Here is a 22436-nt window from a genome sequence, read left to right as displayed (position 1 = left end):
TGTTTAGAAAAGGGACAGAGAGAGGGGGGGGGGGGCAACAAGTACTGAGATTTAAGGGGTGCGAGAACAAATGTGTGGCAACACTATAAACACAGGTTCTGTTTCTCCTTGTAGAAATTGTGTGGCCAACCCATCGTAGGCTATGCTGGTAGCTGGCATGAAGAGAAGTTTCCTGACAATCCTTCTATCCTCTTATAGTACATCCCCCGATTATACCCTGTCTTACCAGGAGTAGTGAGTACGCAACATAATATAGACAACACAATTCCATTTTATTCTTATATTTTATTTTCTTTGGAAAGGGAGTATAACCAAGCATTCATATTACATTTTTATTTCATGAATCAGCTCAACAATCTGCATATAAAACGACCGAGCTCCAAATGCAGGACTGTCTTCATGTCTCTAGTTTCATGGCATTTGTTCGTTTCTTGGTGCCTGACTAGGGAGTCCTCTATGCTGAAGGATAAGGCAGCGAGGTATGAGAGAGAGAGAGGGCAGGAAATACCAGCAAGACTAAAGGCATGATTGTCGCTGAAAAACAGTACATATAATGAACTGATTTCCAGGACAACTAACGCATCCAAGACGTTGCTATTGGTACCATAGCGGGCGGTTCACCAACCTATCCCTGCATTATATTCAAGGCAAAAGCAAAACTTTACACAAACAAATAGAAAACAGAAAAAAGCTTTTCTGGCCTTGGACAATCTAACACCACCTCACCACTGAGATTTTACAATGCTTGTAAACCCAGCTCAGAGTGTTAGAAAGGAGAGTCTTCCACATGGAAACCTGTTCACCAAGAAGCTCTCCTGAAGATGCTTTCAAGGGCATTTTGAATCATTTTGAGGGATTCTAAAGCTATCAGCTTAAATGAAGAAACAAAAAAAAAGCGTGTATATGCGCTTCAGATCACCTTTCCCTACATTCACTCAAAGTCATTTTAATGCCCCAGCAACATCAGAGTAAACATGACAAATAGAAAGGCAAAATATTCATCGCCTACAAAGCTAGAACATACAGCATGTAGGGTAACACAAGGATCCTACCACTACTAGCATGTACTGTATGCTAGCAGTGCTAACACAGTAAGGCATGATCCAAAAGACTGCAGTTTACTCAAGCCACAGGGAATGGGTCTTTTGGAAGAGAAACATATACAAAAAGAACAGGTGAAAAGGAGGAGTTTCATACAAAACAGGTATGGAAGTGGTCTGATCTGACTGGAAACCTGCAGTCACCAGCTACACTTTCAGCAACAGACATGTTTGTCTTTTTTTTTTTTGGTTTCTACAATTTCCAACACATTTCCTGTGCTTGAGAGACAGAAAGAAAAGAAAAAAAAGTTCTTATTTCATAATCTAAGGCCTTGGTCAATAAACAATATCAAAATCACCTCATACCACTACTGGTCTTGTCAATCCATAGTTGCCAACCCACACCCTGTCCCTTCCAGGTGCAACATCCCATCCAAATACATAGTTCCATTTCTCTCTGCATCTTTACTGTAACTTTTAATTTCTGTGCGTCATCCAGTTAAACAAAGCTTCAGCGTTGGCTTTGTCAATGCAACAGAGTGGCAGCTATCAAGTACACGACTGGAGCAGGAGCTGAAACAGGGCTGCAGTGTGTGTGTGTGTGTGTGTGTGTGTGTGTGTGTGTGTGTAAGAGAGAGAGAGAGAGCAGCTGAGGTGTGGCAGTCAAGGGGCGGAGGGTGGTGCTGGGACACAGGCGGAGGAGGGAAGAGGCAGGACTGGGCGGGGGGGGGGACAGGAAGGTGCGCTTGATTCTGAAGCCGAGCGCGTCCCCCTCCTCACAGGACGGTGCTCTCAGTGTCCAGCTCAGAGTCTCTGTGAGAGGGCACGGGGGCGGCCGCCACTGGCTGCTGGTCCACAGCGAAGTCAGGGACGAAGGCTCTGGTGAACCCCTTCAGGGAGAGGGCGGGGTCTGATGGACGACAACACAGGTCAACCAGGTGGATGAGGACACTTTCTGACATGCACAGACCTTCTATGAGAACATGTTAGTGTGCCGTGGAGAATGTACTGCTGTTATAGAATGTACTACTCTTGTCGATTTCCTTTGAAAAAGGCCTTCATGTAGCCTAGACTATTCATAACAAATAGCGTTGGATGTTAGTAGCCTAGGCAAGCATGCGTATCATTTATCACGGCATGTGCTCATCCGCCATGCTACGTACTAAAACAATGTAACGGTCGCACAAACAAACAGGTCGACAATACATCCAGTGACTTCATTCCGTCAACATGGTGAAGCACGTGGCTTCCTCGTTGGCTTAGAGATCAATGGACAGGTCAGAAGGTTAACCGCTTGCGAAAACACAGACGGCGTTGTTGTGTCAGGCAGCGTGCGAGCGGACACTCATCACGGGCTTGCTACGCGGCCTGGGGATGACATCAAGCGGAGAAGGGGAGCTTGGACAAGCCAGTCCGCAGAGACAGACCATGCTGAGGCTGTGTCGTGGTGGAGCGGAAGGGGAAACGGACGTGCTTTGTGTTGAGGTGGGCAGGGACATGCTGGGAGGCGACTGCAGAGCCATGCTTCTGAACGCCATTCAGACCAGTGGACACCAACACCGGGACACTGTGTGGCTTACAGGCTCCATTTGAGCAAGAAACATTTGAATGTAATTCAAATATAAAGTTATAAAGAATGACATTTGAATGAGATTACTGAGGAAGATTGACAGCTCTACGACCCACTGGCTCCTGGTTCTAGCACTGTGTGGACTACAGATGTGGCCGTTATCAGCGACAAGCTTCGTATTCATTAGTACACAACTCAACACAATACTAACAGTAAAAATATATATATATATATCTTAGAGTTGAAGGCTTTGCAAAAGACATACAGGAAGTTGTACTGGATCGAGATTGTAGAACCTGATTGCTTTTCAGACTCTGAGATTTGTTTGACATTTGCAAACACTTAATATGATGCTTGTCATTTGCAAACCCTTATCAAAATGTTATTGACATTCAATGATTGGGTAATGGGAGGTCAATGACTGATAATCAATGGTAACCAAGGTAAACCGGAGCAGGAGGGGAGGGTTTAAATGATGATGATGAGGATGATGTTGTCATTGTCGTGACGGGGTTGAGCACAAACAAACCAAACGAAATGATCGTGCAGGAGCTGCTAGTTTTAAGGATTACTGTAACTACAAACCTCTGTCACAAGCGATCCTTAACCTGTGAAGGTATTGTGACACACCACTTATTAGAGAGAGAAAGAGAGAGCACCTCTATGGTGCTACTTGGTTAAATAGGCAAGACTCAACACATACAGGAAGAAAGCGATCCTAACAGTATTACATTGTGCGAAAACATGGAATGAGCAAGAAACCATGATCAAATCTGATCTTACGGCAGCAAATATGGATCCAGATGTGCCTCATGTACTGAAAATAAACGAGCCAGCTGGCTGTCCTCACCCATGATCTTGTATGCCGTGCTGCAGAGGCCGTTGGTGTCGCCGGCAGGGTTGGGGGGCTGCGGAGGAGGGGGGATGCTGGGCCTGTTCCTGGGCTTGGGCACCGGCCGCGGCCTGGGGAGGGATCCTGACTGGAAGGGCGTGGCTGAGGGGGCGCCAGGGCTGTCCTGGGGGGCAGAGGACGGCGGGGGGGTGTCTGGTGGGGTGGGGGTGTCTGGAGGGGAGGGCTCCGTCCCGAGGGGGTCCCCTTGGGGCTGGGGGAGAGCTCTTGGCTGGGGGGGGGGGCTGACCTGCGAGGGGGGCTGGGGAGGGGGGTGGTTGGGGGCCTGGATGTGGGGCTGGTTGTTGGAGTGGCGTCTGGGGATGGCGCAGGGCTGGGCCGTGGGGGAGGTGGGGGAGTGGCTGGAGACGGGCCGGGGGGAGGGGCTTAGGGACTGGGCGGAGCCTGGGGAGGGGTTACTGGGCTGGCCAGGAGGGGGGTTAGCTGGTTTAGGAGGGGCGGGGGCTGGTTTCTTTGTACCTAGAGGAAGGAGGTACAACGTTAGAAGCCAACGTAAACGACATCACGTACCCCCGGTGGTCCTACATCAGCCCGGTGCATGAACAAACCAGGCATGGTCCCAGGACCGTGGTGAGTGTGGAGGATTAAGCCTGGCTGGGGCTCACCTCTGCGCATCATGTGAGGACTGGGCCCCATGGGTCCGGCCCCGGGGGTCCCCACGCCCAGCCCTGAGGGGTTGGCGCCGCCTGTGTGCCCCCCTCCCGAGCCGTTCCTCTGGGGAGGGGGGGTGGAGGTGAAGTCGCGTAGCTTTGGGTTGCTGGACACATGGGGACAAGACCAACACGACACAAAACCTCAGACCCAGTTCACCGTGTTCCAAAGAACCCCCCCCCCCGGAAAACAACCCTAAACAAATAACAAATAAAACATACAGACTTCCTCTATGGCCATGCATTACAAAACAACCATTGTATTAAGTCTTCCCTGACTATTGCTGTGTGTGCGCAATTTCCCCCTTTCAACCCAGGCAGATAACAGATCAATTGAACTATCTGTCTGGATCGGAGGAGCCTGCCGATCAATAGAATCCTTTCACAGGACGATTCAAAGAGGCTCTTAAGCAGCGAGGTTACGTAAGGGCAGCGAGGAAGGGGAATGGCGCCCGACATCTCAGGGCAGCTCAGTCCGGTTCTGCTGACTGCGCCGTTTCAGAGCGCAGGGCAGAGTGGTTGAGGAGGATGAGGGGTCCTTAGAGAATGCTGGAAATGACAGCAGCCATTGTTGTGGTGTTCCTGTGGGCTGCCCTGAGACGTTCCCGGGCCATAATGAAGGTTCACGACTTTGCAGAAAAGGCGGTGAGAGATGCGGGGAAGACAAAACAAGTGGACGGGTTCGAGAAAAGGGACACGTCTTGGCCCCGCGGCTGACGAGACCGGCTAGATTTGTCTGCGGCTTCCTTTCCTTCTGCCTCGCAAAGGGAGACACAGAGCTCGCTTATAGAGCAGCGGATGAAGAGCGCCCGTCTACGAAGCGTCCACATGCAGCAGCTGTTAGCCCCCTCCATGCAGTGTGTGGTGGGGTGGTTCCTATCCAGCGCCCAGCCCTTACCTGATCTCCTCGGTGTGCTGAGCTAGCAGCTGCTGTGCCGCCACGAGGGCTGCCATGCCCAGGGCCAGGCTGGGCTGGCAGCCCTCCAGGGCCAAGCCCCCCAGAGGGGCCTGCAGCTGGGGCTCCCCCAGGGGGCCCGGGCTCCCGGGGGCCTCCACGGGGGGCAAGGGAGGCTGGAAGGTAGGCGAAGCGTGCTGCTTTCTACCTAAAGTGTTGCTGCCTCTACGCGGGTTATGGTCCGAGTGTTTGTTAGCGGAGCTACACAGAGAGAGGAGGGGGAGAGACGGAGGGAGAGAGAGAGAGAGAGGACAGGAGATGAGAGACACCAGAGACATGATTATAGACACCCAGAGAATCTCCACTACCACCAGAGAGGGAGATAGTTAGAAAAGAAAGAAAGAGAGAGAGAGACTAGAAGCAAACTAAAACCAGTGCTCAAGTCCTGAATCACAGATCCACAGTGAGATTAGAAGACCCCGCCAAAAATATCAGATGATGGTATCATCAATCGAGTTAGAAAATTGAAATAGCTGACAATTTCAATTTAGAAGCAATTATGGGGTTTGAGGTGAAGGGCAAGCATGGCAGGGGGTGTGGAGGGGGTGTGGGGAGGGGGGGTGCATTTGAGCTGGGTGTAAACCTAACCCTAACCCTGTCCGGGGTTAGAGGTCATACCTGTCCTTGCGTGGCGTGTCATTGTCTGGTCCCACCATGCTGACCGGCCTCTTCCTCTCAACTGTGCCACAGTCGTAGTCGGGCGCAGTCAGGTGGTTGCCGTGGGTGGAAGGTGGCGTTGGCATGGCAAACATGCCCGACACGTTAAACTCCACGTCTGGGAGTTTCATTGTGATTGGGGAGAGAGAGGGAGAGCATTATTGTGACTGGACAAGAAAACGACTGCCAGACAGCTATTTAGCCAATAAGAGCACACCCACCTTCAGGGAAGAACCAATCAGCATGTTGGATGATGGGTTCTATGATGGTCACCACGTGAACGGAGGTAGCAGCAGCCATCTCAGCGAGAGTGCTGTCATCCCAAACACAACGACACACAAGTCATGTAGGCGTCCATTTTTTGCTCTTCATCCGCTTCCACCACTCCCCTCCCATGCTGCCCCCCTCACCCCCCGGCCCCCTCACCCCTCGGTCTTGGCCCACAGCAGGTTGGGCCCCAGGACGATAGCGATGTTGCTGGGGGTCATCTTGTTGGCCTCGCTGTCCTGGGCCAACTTGGCCAGGAACTTCACCAGATACCTGCGCAGACACGCACGCAACGCAAACCAACCGATGAAACGACAAAGACAACCTAAAGCGGTGAAACTCGTGTGGTACTTGAGTGGAGGCCAGGTGAGTGCTGGTGCGTGGACAGACCTCAGGTTGGCCTTGTTGTTCTTTGGCAGCTGGTCGCACACCACCCACAGAGCCTGGAGCCTCTTGTCTGGGTCTGACACACTGGAGGGAGGGAGAAACAGAGGGAGTGTGAGAGAGACGGAGTGAGAAAGGGAAAAAAGCGAGGGGCGGGGAGACAGACAGAGCAAGAAAGAAATACAAATGATACAGAATGTAGAGTGACAGAGAAAAAGAAAGAAAGAGATAAGCCTTTTATCTGCCTTACTTGGAGGCCTGGGTCCACTCCTCATACAGCTGGTAGGTCATCAGTGGTTCAGGCAGCTCTCTCAGGTAGGACTTCAAGGCTCCTGGAAGCATAACATTCACATCAGTAGGACCAGAGGCCAGCCCAGGGGGCCCGGGGTCTCAGGAGGGGGGGGGGGGGGGGGGGGGGGGGGGGGGGGGGGGGGGAGTGGACCGTACCAGCGACAGCGTGGGGGTCCGAGTAGAACTCCTCCAGCTGAGAGGTGGAACAGTCCAGAGCTGCCTTCAGCTTCTTCAGCTTGGAGGCTCCGGCAGCGATCCTGAACAGGCCCTGAAGATGCGTGCACAAACACACACACACACACACAATGAGGTATTCAACCTGAAGTAAACAACCTGAACACGCTGGTCATAAACCCATGTAAAGATCGTTTCACACCCCCTCTCTCCCGTAGACACACCTGCACAACACAGACCCTCCACACGACATCACACGGACACACACACACAGAAAATCCCAAACATGCCAGCAACTTCTCTACTTTCATTCACAAACAAAGGCTTTCACCACTCTGACAACAGCTGTTCACTGGAGACTAAATAGGAAGACAAATACTGTGGTCAGAGCTGGAAAGAGAGGACACACACACACACACTACACACAGGGAGGAACGCACACACACACACTTTAGAGCTAGAGGGACAAACACAGGCACGCCTCACACACACATCTGATTTATAGATGGGACACAAGTAGTTTGTTATTGTGTTCTAAATTCAGCCTGAGGTGGGGTCAGGACACAAACACCATAAATCGACATCCCAGCACAGAAACAAAGAGTGGAGAGAGACAGAGAGAGGGGGCAGACAGAGGGAGACAAAGGCAGCAGGGTTTACGGTCTCTCTGCCCATCTCTCTGCCTGTCTCTCTGCCTACCTCCGAGTGGCACTCCGCTTGTTTGGGGCCGTTTGAATTTACGCCCACATCAAACTTGGTTTTAAGGTGTTTGATTTTTTGAAGCGTTTACTTTCAGTGGGGAACGTGGCGCGTTTCAACTCGCGAGGAACAAACACGAGAAGGGATCTGCCCGCTTCGCTTCCTCCCTGCTGTTCCTCCTGCACTCCCTCCCTCCCTCCCCTACCTCCCTCCTTCCACACTCCAACCCTCCCACCCTCCCTCCCCTCTACCTCCTCCTTCATGCCGGTCTCCAGCAGCATCATGACGCAGGCCTCCAGGGGCAGGGCGATCTCCCGGCTGCTCCTCTTCAGGTGCTCGTCCAGGCCCGTCCCGAACGCAGGCTTCTCTGTCCACGAGTCTGGGGAAGGGGGAGGAGGGCAGGAAGAGGAGACAGCTTACTGGAAGGTGGCGGTGATGAATGATGATGAGTGTGTGTGTGTGAGAGAGTGTGTGGACATGTGAATATGAGAGAGAGAGAGAACAGTGAACACCAGGTGGGTGAAATATAATTATTTGAAGTGTGTGTGTGTGTGTGTGTGTGTGTGTGTGTGTGTGTGTGAGGAGAGTGTGAGTCATAGGCTGCATGCTGGGAGGCCTGTCTGGTTTGGACCTCCTGTGTTGTACTGAGGGGAAAAAAACAACCCTGTAGAACAACCACAGAATGCGGTTGTGAAAACGAGAGAGAAAGAGAGAGAATCTGGAAGTGGGATCATGCTCTCCAACAAGGAGCCTTCTGGCTCTACTGCCACCCTCCACTGTCTCACAGTGCTGAACCTTTACGCTCCTGAAGAGAACACTGGCTGGAATCAAGAAGCTGGAGGTCTGGACTGTACCTGACCATGAGAGAGACAGTGTGTGTGTCGGGGGGGGCTGTACCTTGCTGTGCTTGGATAGTTGGCAGGACACTCTCCAGCACGGTTAGAGATTTCCTATGGTAATCAGCTTGGGCTTCTAAGAGCTGGAAACAAGAACAGAACCCACATTGTGAAAGAGAGCGGGAGAGAGAGAGAGAGTGAGAGAGAAAGGGGGTTTAGGCAGGGAGGGGGGGTAGAGAGAGAGAGAGAGAGAGAGAGAGAGAGAGAGAGAAGACAGCACTCAGATACACTGTGTTGGTCAACTCAGCTGGGGACTTTCCCACAGGTAATGCAAGCACGCAAACACACACACACAGTACTCACCATGACATAGTAGCGGGCATAATCCCCTTCCTTTGAGAAGAAGTTGTACATGTCTGCAGCCAGTTGATCCTGTGAGAAGAAAGACAGAATATCAACAGTGAGGGCCGAGTCAGCGAGGCTGGAGATCTGTCTGAACCTGACCTGGACAGTTAACCCAGGGGAAAAAACACACGGCCTGCCCTTCCTGGACACAAGACCTGACACACACACACACACACACACACACACACACACCAAGGCAGCGCGCACACGCACACACAGCTGACTGGGCATTCTAGTCATGCGAGTGTCAACACCAAGGAGGTCATCACAGGCGGAAATGAGAGGCAGGCAGGCAGACAGACAGACAGAGAGACAGAGACAAGCCAGGCATGCAGACAGCCCCTGAGAGACGTGTTGGAGTGCTGAGCTACCTTGCAGAGCTCCACTTTGTTCATAGCTTCATCCACCTCCTCCTTGAGCAGGTCAGCCTTGGCCGTCAGTGCTTGAGTGTTCGTTCCTGAGATTATCGACTTGGTCGCCTGCAACCATCTGACAGAGAGAGAGAGAGACAGAGAGAGAAACCGAGAGAGAGAGATATACACACAGAGAGACAGAGAAAACCATCATTAGCAGACTGAGCGACACAAGCTGCTGTACTTGACTGACATGTGACCAGTAGTGGGGAACAACAGTAAGGACTTGTGGGGGTTTGAGGTGCTGACCTTGCTCTGGCAGAGTCGTAGTCCAGCACCAGCTTGGCCAGCTGCTTCCTCTGCTTCAGGATGTTGGGGATGTCCACCTGAGGAGGTCACAGCCTGCTTGGTGATCACCTCCACGGATCCATTCACATCAATCGTGGATTTTTTATGGTGTGGGATGTGAGGGTTGGTGTTGTGTGCAGCACTACACTGCTTGTTGCAATGTGTATGTGTGTGTGTGTGTGTGTGTGTGTGAGAGAGAGAGCACGGCTGACCTCTGCAATGTGTGTGTATGAGAGCGCCGCTGACCTCTGCAGTGTGTGTGTGTGTGTGTGTGTGAGAGTGTCTGACCTCTGCAGTGTGTGTATGTGTGTGAGAGTGGCTGACTTCTGCAGTGTGTGTGTGTGTATGTGTGTGTGTGTGTGTGTGTGTGTGTGAGTGTCTGACCTCTGCAGTGTGTGTGTGTATGTGTGTGAGAGTGGCTGACTTCTGCAGTGTGTGTGTGTGTGTGTGTATGTGCGTGTGTGTGTGAGCGGCTGACCTCTGCAGTGTGTGTGTGTGTGTGTGTGTGAGCGGCTGACCTCTGCAGTGTGTGTGTGTGTGTGTGTGTGTGTGTGTGAGCGGCTGACCTCTGCTAGCTGGTTGAGGGGGTCTAACACGTCCTTCTCCAGTTGCAGCTCGTGTTGCATCAGCTCTGACGCAAGCCTGTTCTCCGCCTCACCACACACCTCCATCATCTTCCTGTCAACACACACACACACACAGAGGGTGTGAGGATCACACTATCCTGATTATCACATTACCAGTTCTCGCCTTCACAGTGACAGTGGCTCAACGAGGTGTTGCAGACGCCATCACCCCAGACTGGCACCCCAGCGGTGTCTCCCCCAGCCTGGAGGAACAAGACCACCATGACATCTGACAGCACAGTGGGCCTGTAATGTCCCCCCCAGCCTGGAGGAACAGGACCACCACCACGTCTGACAGCACAGTGGGCCTGTGTCTCACGCGTCGCCAAATCCCCTCCTGTGGCTAAAGCTCAACTCCCTGCTCTTTCACATTCACAGTCACAAGTCAATCACACAGTGTGTGTCTGTGTGTGTGTGTCTGTGTGTGAGTGTCTGTGTGTGAGTGTCTGTGTGTCTGTGTCTGTCAGTGTGAAGTATCAGAAACCAATCCCATTACCAGGTCCATGTAAGAGTATAAAGTACCAAACACATACACCTGACCATAAACACACAACACAGTTGTGGGAGCTTGCTGCCCTGACGATATGACTCCTCCCATGTTCATATTCCTGGCCCATATGTTCACGGTTTCATCTACCTACCCGGTGATTTGCCGGCGGTCACACGTCATTCATTCACTCACCCAATCAGAGACTCCTCTCCCAGCTGACTGCCTCCGTCCACCATGGCCTGAGAGAGTGCTGTCAGGGGTAGCTTTTTCTGCGATGGTGTGTGTTTGTGAGAGAGAGTGTGTGTGTGTGTGTGTGTGTGTGTGTGTACATTTGTGTTAGGACAGATAGTTGAGAGAGAAAGAAAAACAGATATCCATTAGACAACAGGTGAAGCTCAACAAACCCTACACCGAATTTTCCCCTAAAGCTTAACCCCTTAAAGTCCCTGGTTAGTTAAGCACAAATTAACAGAAAGCCAGGAATCATTTTCATGTTGAGGGGGGGTCCTCTGGGTTAGGGAGGCGGAGCGGGGAGCTCTCCTGAGGAAAGGGTTGAGGGAGGAGAGAGGTCATGGGATATGAAACCCTACTGCCATGTCCAACCATCCATGATGTCGGACATGAAGCCCAACCCAGGCCCCACCCTCTGCCATGCACACGTCCCCCGCACCACGCTAACCTAGAGCGATGGAGGGACAGACACAAAGAGGTGGAGGAAGAGATGGATGAAAAAGAGGCGGAAGTCTCTGGGTTGTTTTGTTTTGTTTACCTGACCATTTCCTGAATATAGGCGCGGTACGGACTGGAAGGGTCAGAATGGTGCATGTTGGGTAGCGAGAGGTAGAGAACACAGAAAAGATTGGTGTGAAAAACACGATCTCCATGGTGGCGAGGCACAGGTCAGCTTGGGATGTGAATCATATTTGTTCGGGGGAACATCATGTTGGTTTAATCAGGTTTATATGCAAAGTTAGGTTACTGGCATCAATGGTTATGTGATTGAGTTACCAACTAGACATGTTAAAATGGCCTTAATGATAAACAGTAGTCGTGTTGATTCTGGTGTGTGTGTGTGTGCGCGCTCACGTGTCTCTTCTCTGCTTCGGCTCCTATGTGACCCTGCAGACAAGTGACCATCCTCTTGTGTGTGTTGTGGGACACCACCCGCACCATCTCCATACGCCTCTCAATCTGTGGGAAAGAGCACGCAACATACATGACCCTCCAGACACACGCAACATGCATGACCCCTCCAGACACACGCAACATGCATGACCCCTCCAGACACACGCAACATACATGCCCCTCCAGACACACGCAACATACATGCCCCTCCAGACACACGCAACATACATGACCCTCCAGACACACAACATGCATGACCCTCCAGACACACGCAACATACATGACCCTCCAGACACACACAACATACGGAGTACCGACCGTGTAAAACACCACAACAACGAGTGAGCGGTCCTAAGAGAAGTAGTGTAAGGAGTCGAGGGAGAAAGCGTGATGGTACCATGTCTGACATGCTTGCACCAGCTGAGGAAGTGTGGGAGGGTGGGGCTTCCTGACCCGAGGCCGTCAGCTGACCTCCCAGACACGCTGCACATACGTCGGATGACGTAACAGCCCTGTGGGAGCTGGTGTCTGCGACCACGCTAGCGCTCCGCGAGGAGGTTAGGACAGAGCGCTGGGACCTGACCACAAGCCATGTCTCCAATTTCTCATTCTCTCTCTAGTACTCTCTCTCTCTGGTTCTCTCTCTGGTTCTCTCTCTCTCTCTCTGGTTCTCTCTCTCTCTCTCTAGTACTCTCTCTCTCTAGTACTCTCTCTGTCTAGTACTCGCTCTCTCTAGTACTCTCTCTCTCTAGTACTCTCTCTCTCTCTAGTACTCTCTCTCTCTAGTACTTTCTCTCTCCGGCCTCATTCCGGCCTCCTGTTTGCTCGTAGAAGTTTGGCCCCATGCAGTGTACTCTGGCTAGTAGGCGGGACTGGATGGGTCGAAGGTCAAGCGTGATGGATTGTGTCGTTCCCAGCGGGGAGGCGCAGGAATGCTTCTCTGTACAGCACCGATGAGTCATCGGCAGCGTTGCCATGGAGACGGTGCGCTGGGCTGTGACTGGGGGGGCGGTGTGTTTTACAACGCTGGTGACCTTGTGGGCTTCAGGGCCCTCGGTCAGACATGGCTGAGAACACGTCCTGAACAGGCACGGGGAACCACAGCTACGGTCGTTCAGATGAGACTCGGCACTGGTCACTTTTATTATGTCTCAGCTCCAAGCCTTAACAATGAGTCACACACACACTTGGGGAAGGAAGGAAGAAAGAAAGAAAAGGAAAGAAACTAAAGAAAAAAATCTGTTAAGAATAGTAGTGTGTGTGTGGGAACAGGGCTGAGGACAAACAGAAGACATGGAATCTTGTGTAACCGATGGGGAGCATGACCTGGCGTTGACAGAGATCAAGAGAGACAACGGTGTTCCAATAACACGACGGCGGAAAACACCGGAATGCGGGAATTCCAGGCAGGCAGAGGAGACACCCGCCCTGCACACCTCCGCCCTTGACCTCTCTCTTCACCCTCCCTTTCAGTCTTGCTTACGTCTTTCCCCCACGAAGAGGCCCCCCCAACATTCCCACCACAGCTGGGTCAAACGCACGCACACACACACACACACACACACACACAGGCTGAGGGAAGCCGTTCAGACATTACCTGGCACAAGAACAGGGGATTCCCCCTCCCTCTACTCTTAACATGGGGGATCCTGTGAACGTGTGTGTGTATGTGGTCCTTTCCGTTACCATCACAGTACACACACAGACATAAACACAGTCCTGTTTTTAGTCCTCCTTTCCATCACACACACGCACACACACAGACACAGGCTGTGTAGCTGGAAGGCACAGACAATAGCCCATGTGTGCTGCTGCTCCTGATCAGGGACAGTCTGGGCTGTTCTATGACTCTAGAAACAGAGATGGGGTGTGTGTTTGTGTATGTGCGAGTCAATTAAGGGATGTGAACATGCCCGGACAAGCAGAGAAAGGGACTGAGCAAGGGAGATATAGAGAGCAAGGGATGGAGGGAGACAGAGAGGGGAATGGGGGAGGCCACAAACAAAGCCATAAACAGCCCTCCGTAATCCATAACTCTGTTTTACTGTGGCTACACAAGCCTTTCCAATGCAACACATGAACTAGCCAATCTCCAGGGAGGTGGGGAGGTCCTTCCACGAGAGTGACAGATCAACACGGGCTATATCAAACAGCCAACTGGACAGAATGTTTTCAGTATCTGTGGAGTGTTGACTGTGGGGAATGTTATCCCCTCAAAAGATGGAATGGACAGACAGCTGTCTAGGGAATGCTGGGATAGCAAAGTCCACCAGCTGGGAGGGAGGGGGATAGGGAGACAGAGAGGTAGAGAGAGACGAGGAAAAGGAGAGAGAGGGAGAGACAGGGAGAGAGAGAGTGAGACAGGGAAAGAAACAGACAGGAAGAGAAAGCAGGCCAAGGACAAGAAGAGAGGGAGACAGAAACAAAGCCAGAGGAACAGGGAGCGAGAGAAAGAGGAAGACAGGAAGAGACAGACAGGGTCCAGGACAGAGCAGGCTGAGTCATAGTGGACAGTGCTGACGAAGGATGCTGGAGCAGAGAGACCCCCCTCGGTGATGCACAACACCAACTGTCAGACAAAATCAAAACGTCCTCGCTCTTGCTCTGCCCGGCGACAGCCCGGCCGTATTAATAGCCAGTCCTCCTGACACTTTTGTCATCCAGTCAGTCAACTCTTCCATTGAAAGGTTCCACACTGCCTCGAGGTGTGACACCTCAGTGCGAGCTGTCACTCGAGCTCAGCCCAGCCCAGCCCAGCCCAGCCCAGCCCTCCCCTCCCCCGCCCCCCAGGACCAACGCTGCCGCCAACACTGTTTGTTTGTTTTTGGTCTCCTTCTTCTTCTGTGTCTCTTTGATATTCATCCAACCTGACAAAGAATGAGAACTCCTAGTCCAGGAGCCTCTCCTCTGAGAACTGTGTGTGTTTACTGCACGCCGTGTTTACACACGCACACTGTGGGTGGAGGAGAGGTGCCAGAGGACAAAGGGGAAAGTCACACGGTGTGCGGGGAGGCAGGAACCTGCCCAGGGTTGCTCTCCCCCCCCCCCCCCCCCCCCCGGACACCTTCCATTCATACCGGGGCCAGGGAGAACCACATTCTGGTACGCCAGAAATAACGTGTTTGGAATGTCTTGTTTGGAGGGCAGGAGGTGGCTGGGCGTATTCCACCTGCTGGCTGGCTGGCTCCCCGTGGGAACACCCCAGGATGGGGTGGGGGGGGGGGCAGAGAGAGGTTTCTGGAGACCTGGCTGGGGACGTGCACATGCTCTGTGTTAGCACTGGGTTCTCACGGGCTCCACTTGTACATCCAGACTTCCAAAACAAACTGCATCTCGCCAGGGTTCCTATTAATAGGATGGTCAGAATGTACGACTGTCAGCTGAACTGTTGGATGCCAGCCCCAGCGTTAGCCAAGATGGCTGCCGTGCAGAGCGCTTCTCGGGCCGCGGCGGTATCGGGGACTGATAGGGAAGGAAGGGAAGGAAAGGAAGAGAGGGAGGGAGGATTTACCTGTAACAGGTCATCGCTGAGGACTTCTGTTTTCTCGGCTCTGGGGGGAGAGAGAGGGAACAACACAGGAGAGGTCAGAGGTCAGACCTGGTGACACAAGAGATCGACCACACAAAAGCATTACAAATAAACTGAAGTGTGGTTTGAATGGCTTCCCAGTTGGCTGGCCTGTTTGGTTGAGCTGCATTTTGGAAGCCAAACTGAGCGCTGGCTGACAGGATTACGCAACAAGCATCCAGTAATGGTTGGGTCTGTATGATTAGACGGCACACATGCTGAGGGTTCCCAGGCCAGGGCGGCCTGGCCACATTCCTCATCACACACAGGAACAGCAGCAGCCCTGGGGCTCATCACCACGGGGATCCCGGAGATGTCTCTCCTAGGTTACCGTCGCCATTACAAAAAACAATCATACACCAGATAGGAAGAAACAGTGGAAATCTATTTTGTATTCGCAGATATGGAGGAGGAGGTCCTCTTACTCCTTACAGATGGAAATCAGGGTTGGTGAGAGGTAAGCAAACTGAACGGAGATAGTGGTGGGTGATGTTAACCTGATCAAAGTAACCTACTGTAATCTTTACATTCTGATTAGATGAAATCAGTATCATAGTGGAAATCAGGGGAATGAAAGTAGCCTGAACAATCCATTCCAGTCTAGACTTCTTTGAGCAACAGCAACATACTAGACACTGACTGCTGATATCAAAAGCTCTGCTCCAACACAAAGGCATGCCAGACATTACTCAGACTAAGGGGTGGTCTCTGGTCAACAGCTGACGGCACCTGTGTGCTAGCCTAGCCTAGCCTATCCCAGGACAGGGCTCCTGTCCTACCCTGGCTCTGGCCCTGCCCCAACCTGACCTAGTCTCTCCAGTCCTATCCTAGCCAGGCTTAGCAGACAGCTCTCTTCATCCTAGGCTAGCGTGTCTCCCAGTATGTCAGCTACCCCAAAGAGAACTGCACTGTGTCTCAGCTAGCATGTGCTACCCAAGGCCTTGTCTGCTAGTCTATGCTAACACAGGCCTGGTTTGATGCTACCACCTGCCTTGTCGTCTGCAGCAGCGCTACATGCTAGCGCCTCAGCTAGTGTCCCAGCCAGCATTACCCAAATCGTCCGGGGGCTATTCATAGTCTTCTAATAGAAGGCTTTAAGGGTCAGACAGATTAGATTCACTTAAAGGGAGAAGGAAAACCCGGGCTCAGCTCAAACTGCTTATCAACACCTTGGGAGGAGCCGGGCAGTGTAGGAGAGGCCTAGCAACCGCTGCTCCTGGCAACGCTGCTACTCACCAATACGGAACCTAATATCATTTGTATTGTACCACTGCAACTCATATTATGGCCTAAAGGCCGGGTGGTATCTAGTTTAAAGACGTAAGCTTGTTTTGTAGAACTCAGTTCCTTATTGAGGAAGCGAGGGTGTGCCGACAGTGCGAGGTCTAGGTCAGTGTGTTGAACTGTTCTAAAGGAGAGCGCCAACATACCGGCATTGGCTGAGATGGATGGCAGGATACTTGAGGGGCAACACAGTCAGTCAGATTCTGAGGCCTGTTTTTTTTTTTTTTTTTTTATAAACTCCAGCATATCCTTGTTACCATTACGACTTCCTGTTGTCAGCTGACCCCTGGTGCTTTGTTTTTTAGGATGATGTGGCACAGCGGTTGCTGACCTCCCCCCCCTCCACATGTACATTCTCACACGCACACACACACGAGGTGGAGCAGGGTAACTCCTAAGTAATTCCTCATAGGAAAACTTGACTTAAAACCAACCCTGGTTGGATTGGATAACAGCCTGTATCCTATATGGAATCAATGAAGTCAGAGCGACTCCTTTGAAACCAGTCCAGCACCAATTGGAGACCTCACTGGCTATAGACAGAAATTCCACTCAATAATCCGACAACAGGCTTTTCACATGAGTACTAGCCTTCACAGTCTCTTTCTCATTCCCTCCCCCCCCCCCCCCCCCCCCCAGCCCAGCCCCACACCTCTATCCCTCCTCTCCACCAACCCCATAGTGGCTGACCTGGGTCCAGTTTCAATACTGGTTCTCGCAATGGGGAGCCGTGCTCCAGGAAGCAGTGCCAACTGATCAGGAGCCAGCTGCTAAACTGTGGAGGAGAAACGGGAGCCGGAGCCTCAGCTGCTAAACTGTGGAGGAGAAACGGGAGCCGGAGCCTTCCCCAGAGTCCCTCCTCCAGACTCAACGCACTATAGTAACCTCCTGACAGCCGGACAGCTGCTTCCAATTACAACACAGAGAGGCAGGGGAACAGAGGGAAGAGATAGAGACCAAAGACTGAGGAGGAGAGAAGGAGAAAGGGAGGGAGGGATAAAGAGGAGGGGGAGAGAAAAGAGAAAAGGGAGGTGGGGGAGAGCCATGAGAAGATACAAAAAAAGGGCTACTCGGATATAGGAGAAAGGCCAGAAAACAGAGAGCGGGAGAACTGGGAACGGGATAAAGGGGGGCGGGGACCCTGAAACCAGAACTCATAGCTGCTGATTCGGAAAGTCCTTGTCTGTGTTCTGCTGGAAGTCAGGCTGAAGAGGTTCTTGGCCCAGTTTAGACACTGAGGAGGTCTCAACCCAGCAGCCAAACAACATGGTCTCCAGCTACGCAGACAGCCCTCTAAGACACACCACAGCATTTTGCATCCAACCACTGAGTTGGCCTACAACACTACACAGACTTCAAGCTGTCTGGAGGCGCACCCACCAAGTAGTAAGAACCCAGTGCTACAGGGAACAGATCATGGCCTACATGTGTTTCCAGAGCGAGTCAAAAGTAGTTCAGGAACACGGCTTCTAATGCAGCCCTGTAGAGCTTGCTGGTCTACTGATCAATGACAAAAAATCAATGGATGACTTTAGCACGGTTGTTGGTAGAATAATCAGGGATTTCTAGTCTCCAGATTAAACTCACATTGACTTCAATTTGACAGTGTAAGGAGACTGCGTCACTGGATCAAAAATAGGATTTGCTGAGACAACGCCTCAGGACGAGAAAACAAAAAAAAACTAAAAACAAAACAAGAACTGTTGTTGAGGGAGTCAGCTGACCGGGGCTGGTAGAGAATGGTGGCGGTCTGACTGCAGTCCAGAACAGCCTGCTGTGCAACCGTCTTACCGCTTCCTCCCTGCATGTGACACGCGGCAACACGGAGCGACGTGGGGTGACACGGCAGTTAGCCTTTAAAGCTCAGCTGGTGCCAGTTCGGGCCGTGGTAGTCACGGTAACGTGGTGTCATTGTGCCTGTGTAAGAGAACACTGCTGAGCCTCGCTAGCTGTTAGCCTAGCGAGCCAGTAACCATCCAACAGCTGTTACTGCTAACCCCTCCAGGCCTGAGAGGACTGGAGGAGAGGTGGGTGGGGTCGGTTAAGTCTGCAACAGTTGGCAGATGCTCAGGCCGAGGCAGGTAATGAAAATGGGATCTAAATTAAAGGAATGGCAAACAGCTGAGTAACAAGCCGTAGCGAGGGGGAACACTGACTTCACACAGGAAGAGCTTTGATTGAGCCCATTGACTGATGTCAGGACAAAGCCTGATAAGAAAAGTACTGACAAACACTCCCTTTCTTCTGTGGAAGGGTATGGCCCTGACAGGTTTGGTCTCAACGACAAGTGAAACTATGTAGAAACCCTGTGTGTGTGGGAACACACTGTTGCTGGATATCTTGGCCTGTGTTCAGGCCTGCATCCTATACCTCCACTCCCACACGGTCATATCTGGTCTGATAGGACGGTCTGGCACACAGGTCACCCCAAACCATGCTGACTCAAAACCGATCGTAGGCAGTACAGTGCAAAAATCACACTGCCTCAACCTGTAATCTGATTAAGCAGAAGTGGAATTCCGAGAAGGAAAGCCACAGTGACACAGAGGTAAGAACATCCATCTTGCCTCGCAAGCCTCACTAGAGCGTTCTCTCTCCATCTGTCTCTCTCTCCTGCTCTTCCTCAGTTCAACCGTCTCTCTCCTTCTCTTCCTCAGTTCAACCGTCTCTCTCTCCTTCTTAGAAGCAGTCAGTGTTCTGCCTGGGAGGTCATTTCCTGTTTGGAGAGGAATAAGGAGAGATTTCCTCTGAGTGGCTGCAAGCTGGACACCGTGTTCTGACTCTGCACAATCACAGGAACCCAGGGCCAGGCGGGCTAAAGGCCTCTGTCATCAATACATTTACTCACACACACGCATCTAACCATAGCCAATGCCCTGAGACATACTCACATACACAAACACTTAGGCCTACACTGACAATCAATTCCTCCTGCAAACTCTCAAGTTAACTCGCACGTAGACAAAGCTGTGCAATGCAAACACTAAAGCTCACGACACACACACACAAACATGTACGCGCACACACACACAGGTCTGTTTTCCACATCACACACTCTCCTGATTCACTGGTAGTGAAATACAGTGGGGGGGAGGGGGAGATGAGTATTCCAGAGCTCTCTCCAGGTCTGAGGCAGCAGTATTAGTATTACTGTGGATCCTGCTGCAGATATAGAGTTACCCTCGCATAGACACCACAAGACTAGCTGACTAAGTGGATGGCCCTCTACTCTGCCAACAAGCTCAACCACTTCTGCACTGATGAAAAAAAAGTAGTAAGTAGCCTATGGTCTAGCCTTGCTGTCAAGGACTAGGTACTGAGAACACAGTCTTCAGTAGTGGAATGAAGAGAACAGAACGGGGGATACAGTCCATATCCTAAGGTGCGCCTCTAACATGGGATGATGTCGATCACGAGCCATGCCCCTTCCGTCGGCTAAAACTTGACAAGCTGGGAGTACTGCAATGTTTACTCTCATCTGGAGATAAACAGAGGAGGGAGTAGGGGTGCATGAGGAGAGAGAGAGAGAGAGAGAGAGAGAGAGAGAGAGAGAGAGAGAGAGAGAGAGAGAGAGAGAGAGAGAGATGTTTTCTAAAGTGGTACTATCCTGTGCTGGGTTCCACCCTCTAGAACATTAACCCCCCCACCCTCCCCAAACACACACACACATCATACCCTTCTTCACAAACCCTGTCCTTTGGGCACGAGACTACAAAAGGCAACTGTGTTTAAGTCTTCAGGGCAAGGCAGACCTCTTTTGTGCTCACAGAATCATGTTACTGAAGATATTACTTAGCAGGGCATCAGACATCAGCTGAAATGCTATTCTGAAACATTTAGCCACACCTATTTGGAGACGCACTCTCAAAAGTGGCTCAATTTAAGCTATTAGGCAGGCTGGGAGTTCTGGAGACAGTGCGGCACATCCGTGCCAACTGATAACGTATCAAAGACAGTAAGAATGCATTCCGTTCATTTGGAGATAAAGCCTTGACCGAGCCAATTCTAGACAATTCTATAGCTATGGACCAGACAGTAGATTTGAGGAGAGGGGATGAGTCACTCCTATGACTGACTGTTTGATATGGTAACCCTGGGATACAGGTGTGACAGTCCAACTCATCATTTCATCATATGCGCACCAGTCTTCCCTCAGATCGTATGGCCAAGGGCACAAGGGAAGGAAGGATTTTCAATGCAATGACACGGCTGCACCTATGGTCCCGACAGAACACGAAACTTTTAATTCCTTCCTGCCCCTGGCTAACACCAGGTATTGCTCAGCTAGTGATAACAAACAGGCAATCAGATGAGACCAAGACGGTGTTTCGTAGTTGTCAGAATCTGCGGGGATGGAGTTGAAAAATTTGACTTGGTGCAAATGTGCTTAAAGTTTAAGACATCACGCAGCCTTCATGTAGAATAGTTTCGAAACGACATCTCTGTTAATGTTAAAAGGAACCATGAACCATGTCGCAAACCGTTAGACTAGCAACTTGTTGTTAACATGAATACACAAGGCCATAGAAATCAGGGCACATTTTCAACCCCCTAACAAATGCTAGTCTCACCTACAAGCATACTAGTTTTTAATAGCAAAAGGAAAATACTACAGCAAGCTAGGTGCTTACCTGCCAACTGTTTGGTTGGCGAGTTGTTTCATCCGATTGAACTGTTTCTTCATTTTAGTCCTTTTCCAGACGACTCTTTATACGGTGTGGAGCTGGATATGAAACCCTCTCTTCTGTGCTGCATCAGCCGTCCGTCCTTAAAGGCTTTAGTTGGTCATGAAGTTCAGCTACAGATTATAAGCTATTTTCGCAGTGGAAATACAAGGTTAGCTTTCCAGAACCAGAAAATTGTGTTTAGCTAACTAGCTAGCTTCTCTTGGTGGTAACGTTGCTACTGTAGCTAGCGTCGCTAGGAGAGAGACCACTGCAAACTGGGTTTTCCAAGTGGTGGTTTTCAGGAAAAAGTTCCCTTGTTAGCTCACGACGACATTTTTTATATTTCGCTAGTCCTCGAAACCAACTACCTTGGCTTTCAATTAAAATGAACTAAAGAAAACACAAAACAAGGCAATCCAGACTTTCACTCACTAAGTAGCCTGGGAAGCTTTTTCATTGCTGGATATATGGCTGTCTAATCCCCGCGGCTGACTGCTTTACTAACCAGCAGCGCTCTTCTGCTACTCGCAGAGCAAAGCGTTCGATTATGGGGGGGGGGGGGGGGGGGGGGGGGGGGGGGATTTTAAATGTACGTAGCATCATCCAGCACATCCCTCCATAATCCTAAATATGCTGAGTGTGTAGTTTGTCATGGTTGACAAAAAGTACAACTGTTATTGAGCCTAATACATGTTATCTACCATACTAGGCTTTCAGATATTTAACTGTTCTTTTACATGGTTAATATGACCTAAATCACCAAATACTGAGTCACTTTAGCACCTGACACTTTGAAAAGCAATGTGTATTGAACAAATTAGTGACATTTAGGTGAAATTACTTTAATAATTCAGTAGCAGCATCTCCTCGATACATATGAAATGTTGTATATTTGGAGTTTAAATTATCATATCACCTTGGACTGAGCCCGATATAAAATGTATTTCTATCCTATACAAAAAGCCACTAACTTTAACTAACGCGATTCCTCTTCTGTTTCTTTGTTTCATCGTCCTGTGATATACATTGATAACACTGAATTCTTTATCATTTTTCCTTTGATGCGATTGGGTGTTCTAGTGAGTTGACCAATGGAAAGGAGTGAGAAAATGAATGGAGCGTTGAATGCGTGTACAC

The 22436-nt window shown here is 50.9% G+C and overlaps 1 protein-coding gene across 5 annotated transcripts; it reads right to left on the bottom strand.

Annotated features, from left to right (window-relative positions):
• Positions 1-265: 265 nt before the first annotated feature.
• On the bottom strand, positions 266-21774 carry arhgap17a (Rho GTPase activating protein 17a). Of its 5 annotated transcripts, XM_067244537.1 has the most exons (22): positions 21264-21774; positions 15292-15331; positions 11742-11846; positions 11425-11457; positions 10848-10924; positions 10106-10217; positions 9501-9577; positions 9210-9327; positions 8797-8865; positions 8495-8576; positions 7849-7976; positions 6881-6992; positions 6684-6765; positions 6440-6520; positions 6209-6322; positions 6004-6095; positions 5744-5900; positions 5069-5326; positions 4126-4277; positions 3461-3979; positions 3196-3218; positions 1827-1950 (listed from the first exon to the last, which is right to left on the bottom strand). In XM_067244537.1, exons 1-21 carry the CDS (start codon positions 21314-21316, stop codon positions 3214-3216), a joined length of 2466 nt encoding a protein of 821 aa, XP_067100638.1. In that variant the 5' UTR covers positions 21317-21774; the 3' UTR covers positions 1827-1950; positions 3196-3213. The 5 variants fall into 5 exon arrangements, with proteins under 5 accessions (XP_067100636.1, XP_067100639.1, XP_067100637.1 ...); XM_067244535.1 differs by lacking the exon at positions 3196-3218 and having other exon boundaries at positions 266-1950; XM_067244538.1 differs by lacking the exons at positions 3196-3218; positions 5069-5326 and having other exon boundaries at positions 266-1950.
• Between the last annotated feature and the right edge of the window lie 662 nt (positions 21775-22436).

The sequence above is a fragment of the Osmerus mordax genome, chromosome 10, assembly GCF_038355195.1.
Source record: "Osmerus mordax isolate fOsmMor3 chromosome 10, fOsmMor3.pri, whole genome shotgun sequence".
NCBI lineage: Eukaryota > Metazoa > Chordata > Actinopteri > Osmeriformes > Osmeridae > Osmerus > Osmerus mordax.
The sequence above is the reverse complement of the archived record's forward strand: the minus strand, read 5'-3'. Positions and strand labels throughout refer to the sequence as shown.

What these genes read in the sequence shown, in the direction of transcription:
- arhgap17a (XM_067244535.1), bottom strand. Translation starts at nt 21,316, where the DNA reads ATGAAGAAACAGTTCAATCGGATGAAACAACTCGCCAACCAAACAGTT. An exon ending in TACGACTCTGCCAGAGCAAG is followed by an intron (nt 9,328 to 9,500) that starts GTCAGCACCTCA and finishes TCTCTCTGTCAG; the next exon opens with ATGGTTGCAGGCGACCAAGT. An exon ending in ATGCCCGCTACTATGTCATG is followed by an intron (nt 8,577 to 8,796) that starts GTGAGTACTGTG and finishes TCTTGTTTCCAG; the next exon opens with CTCTTAGAAGCCCAAGCTGA.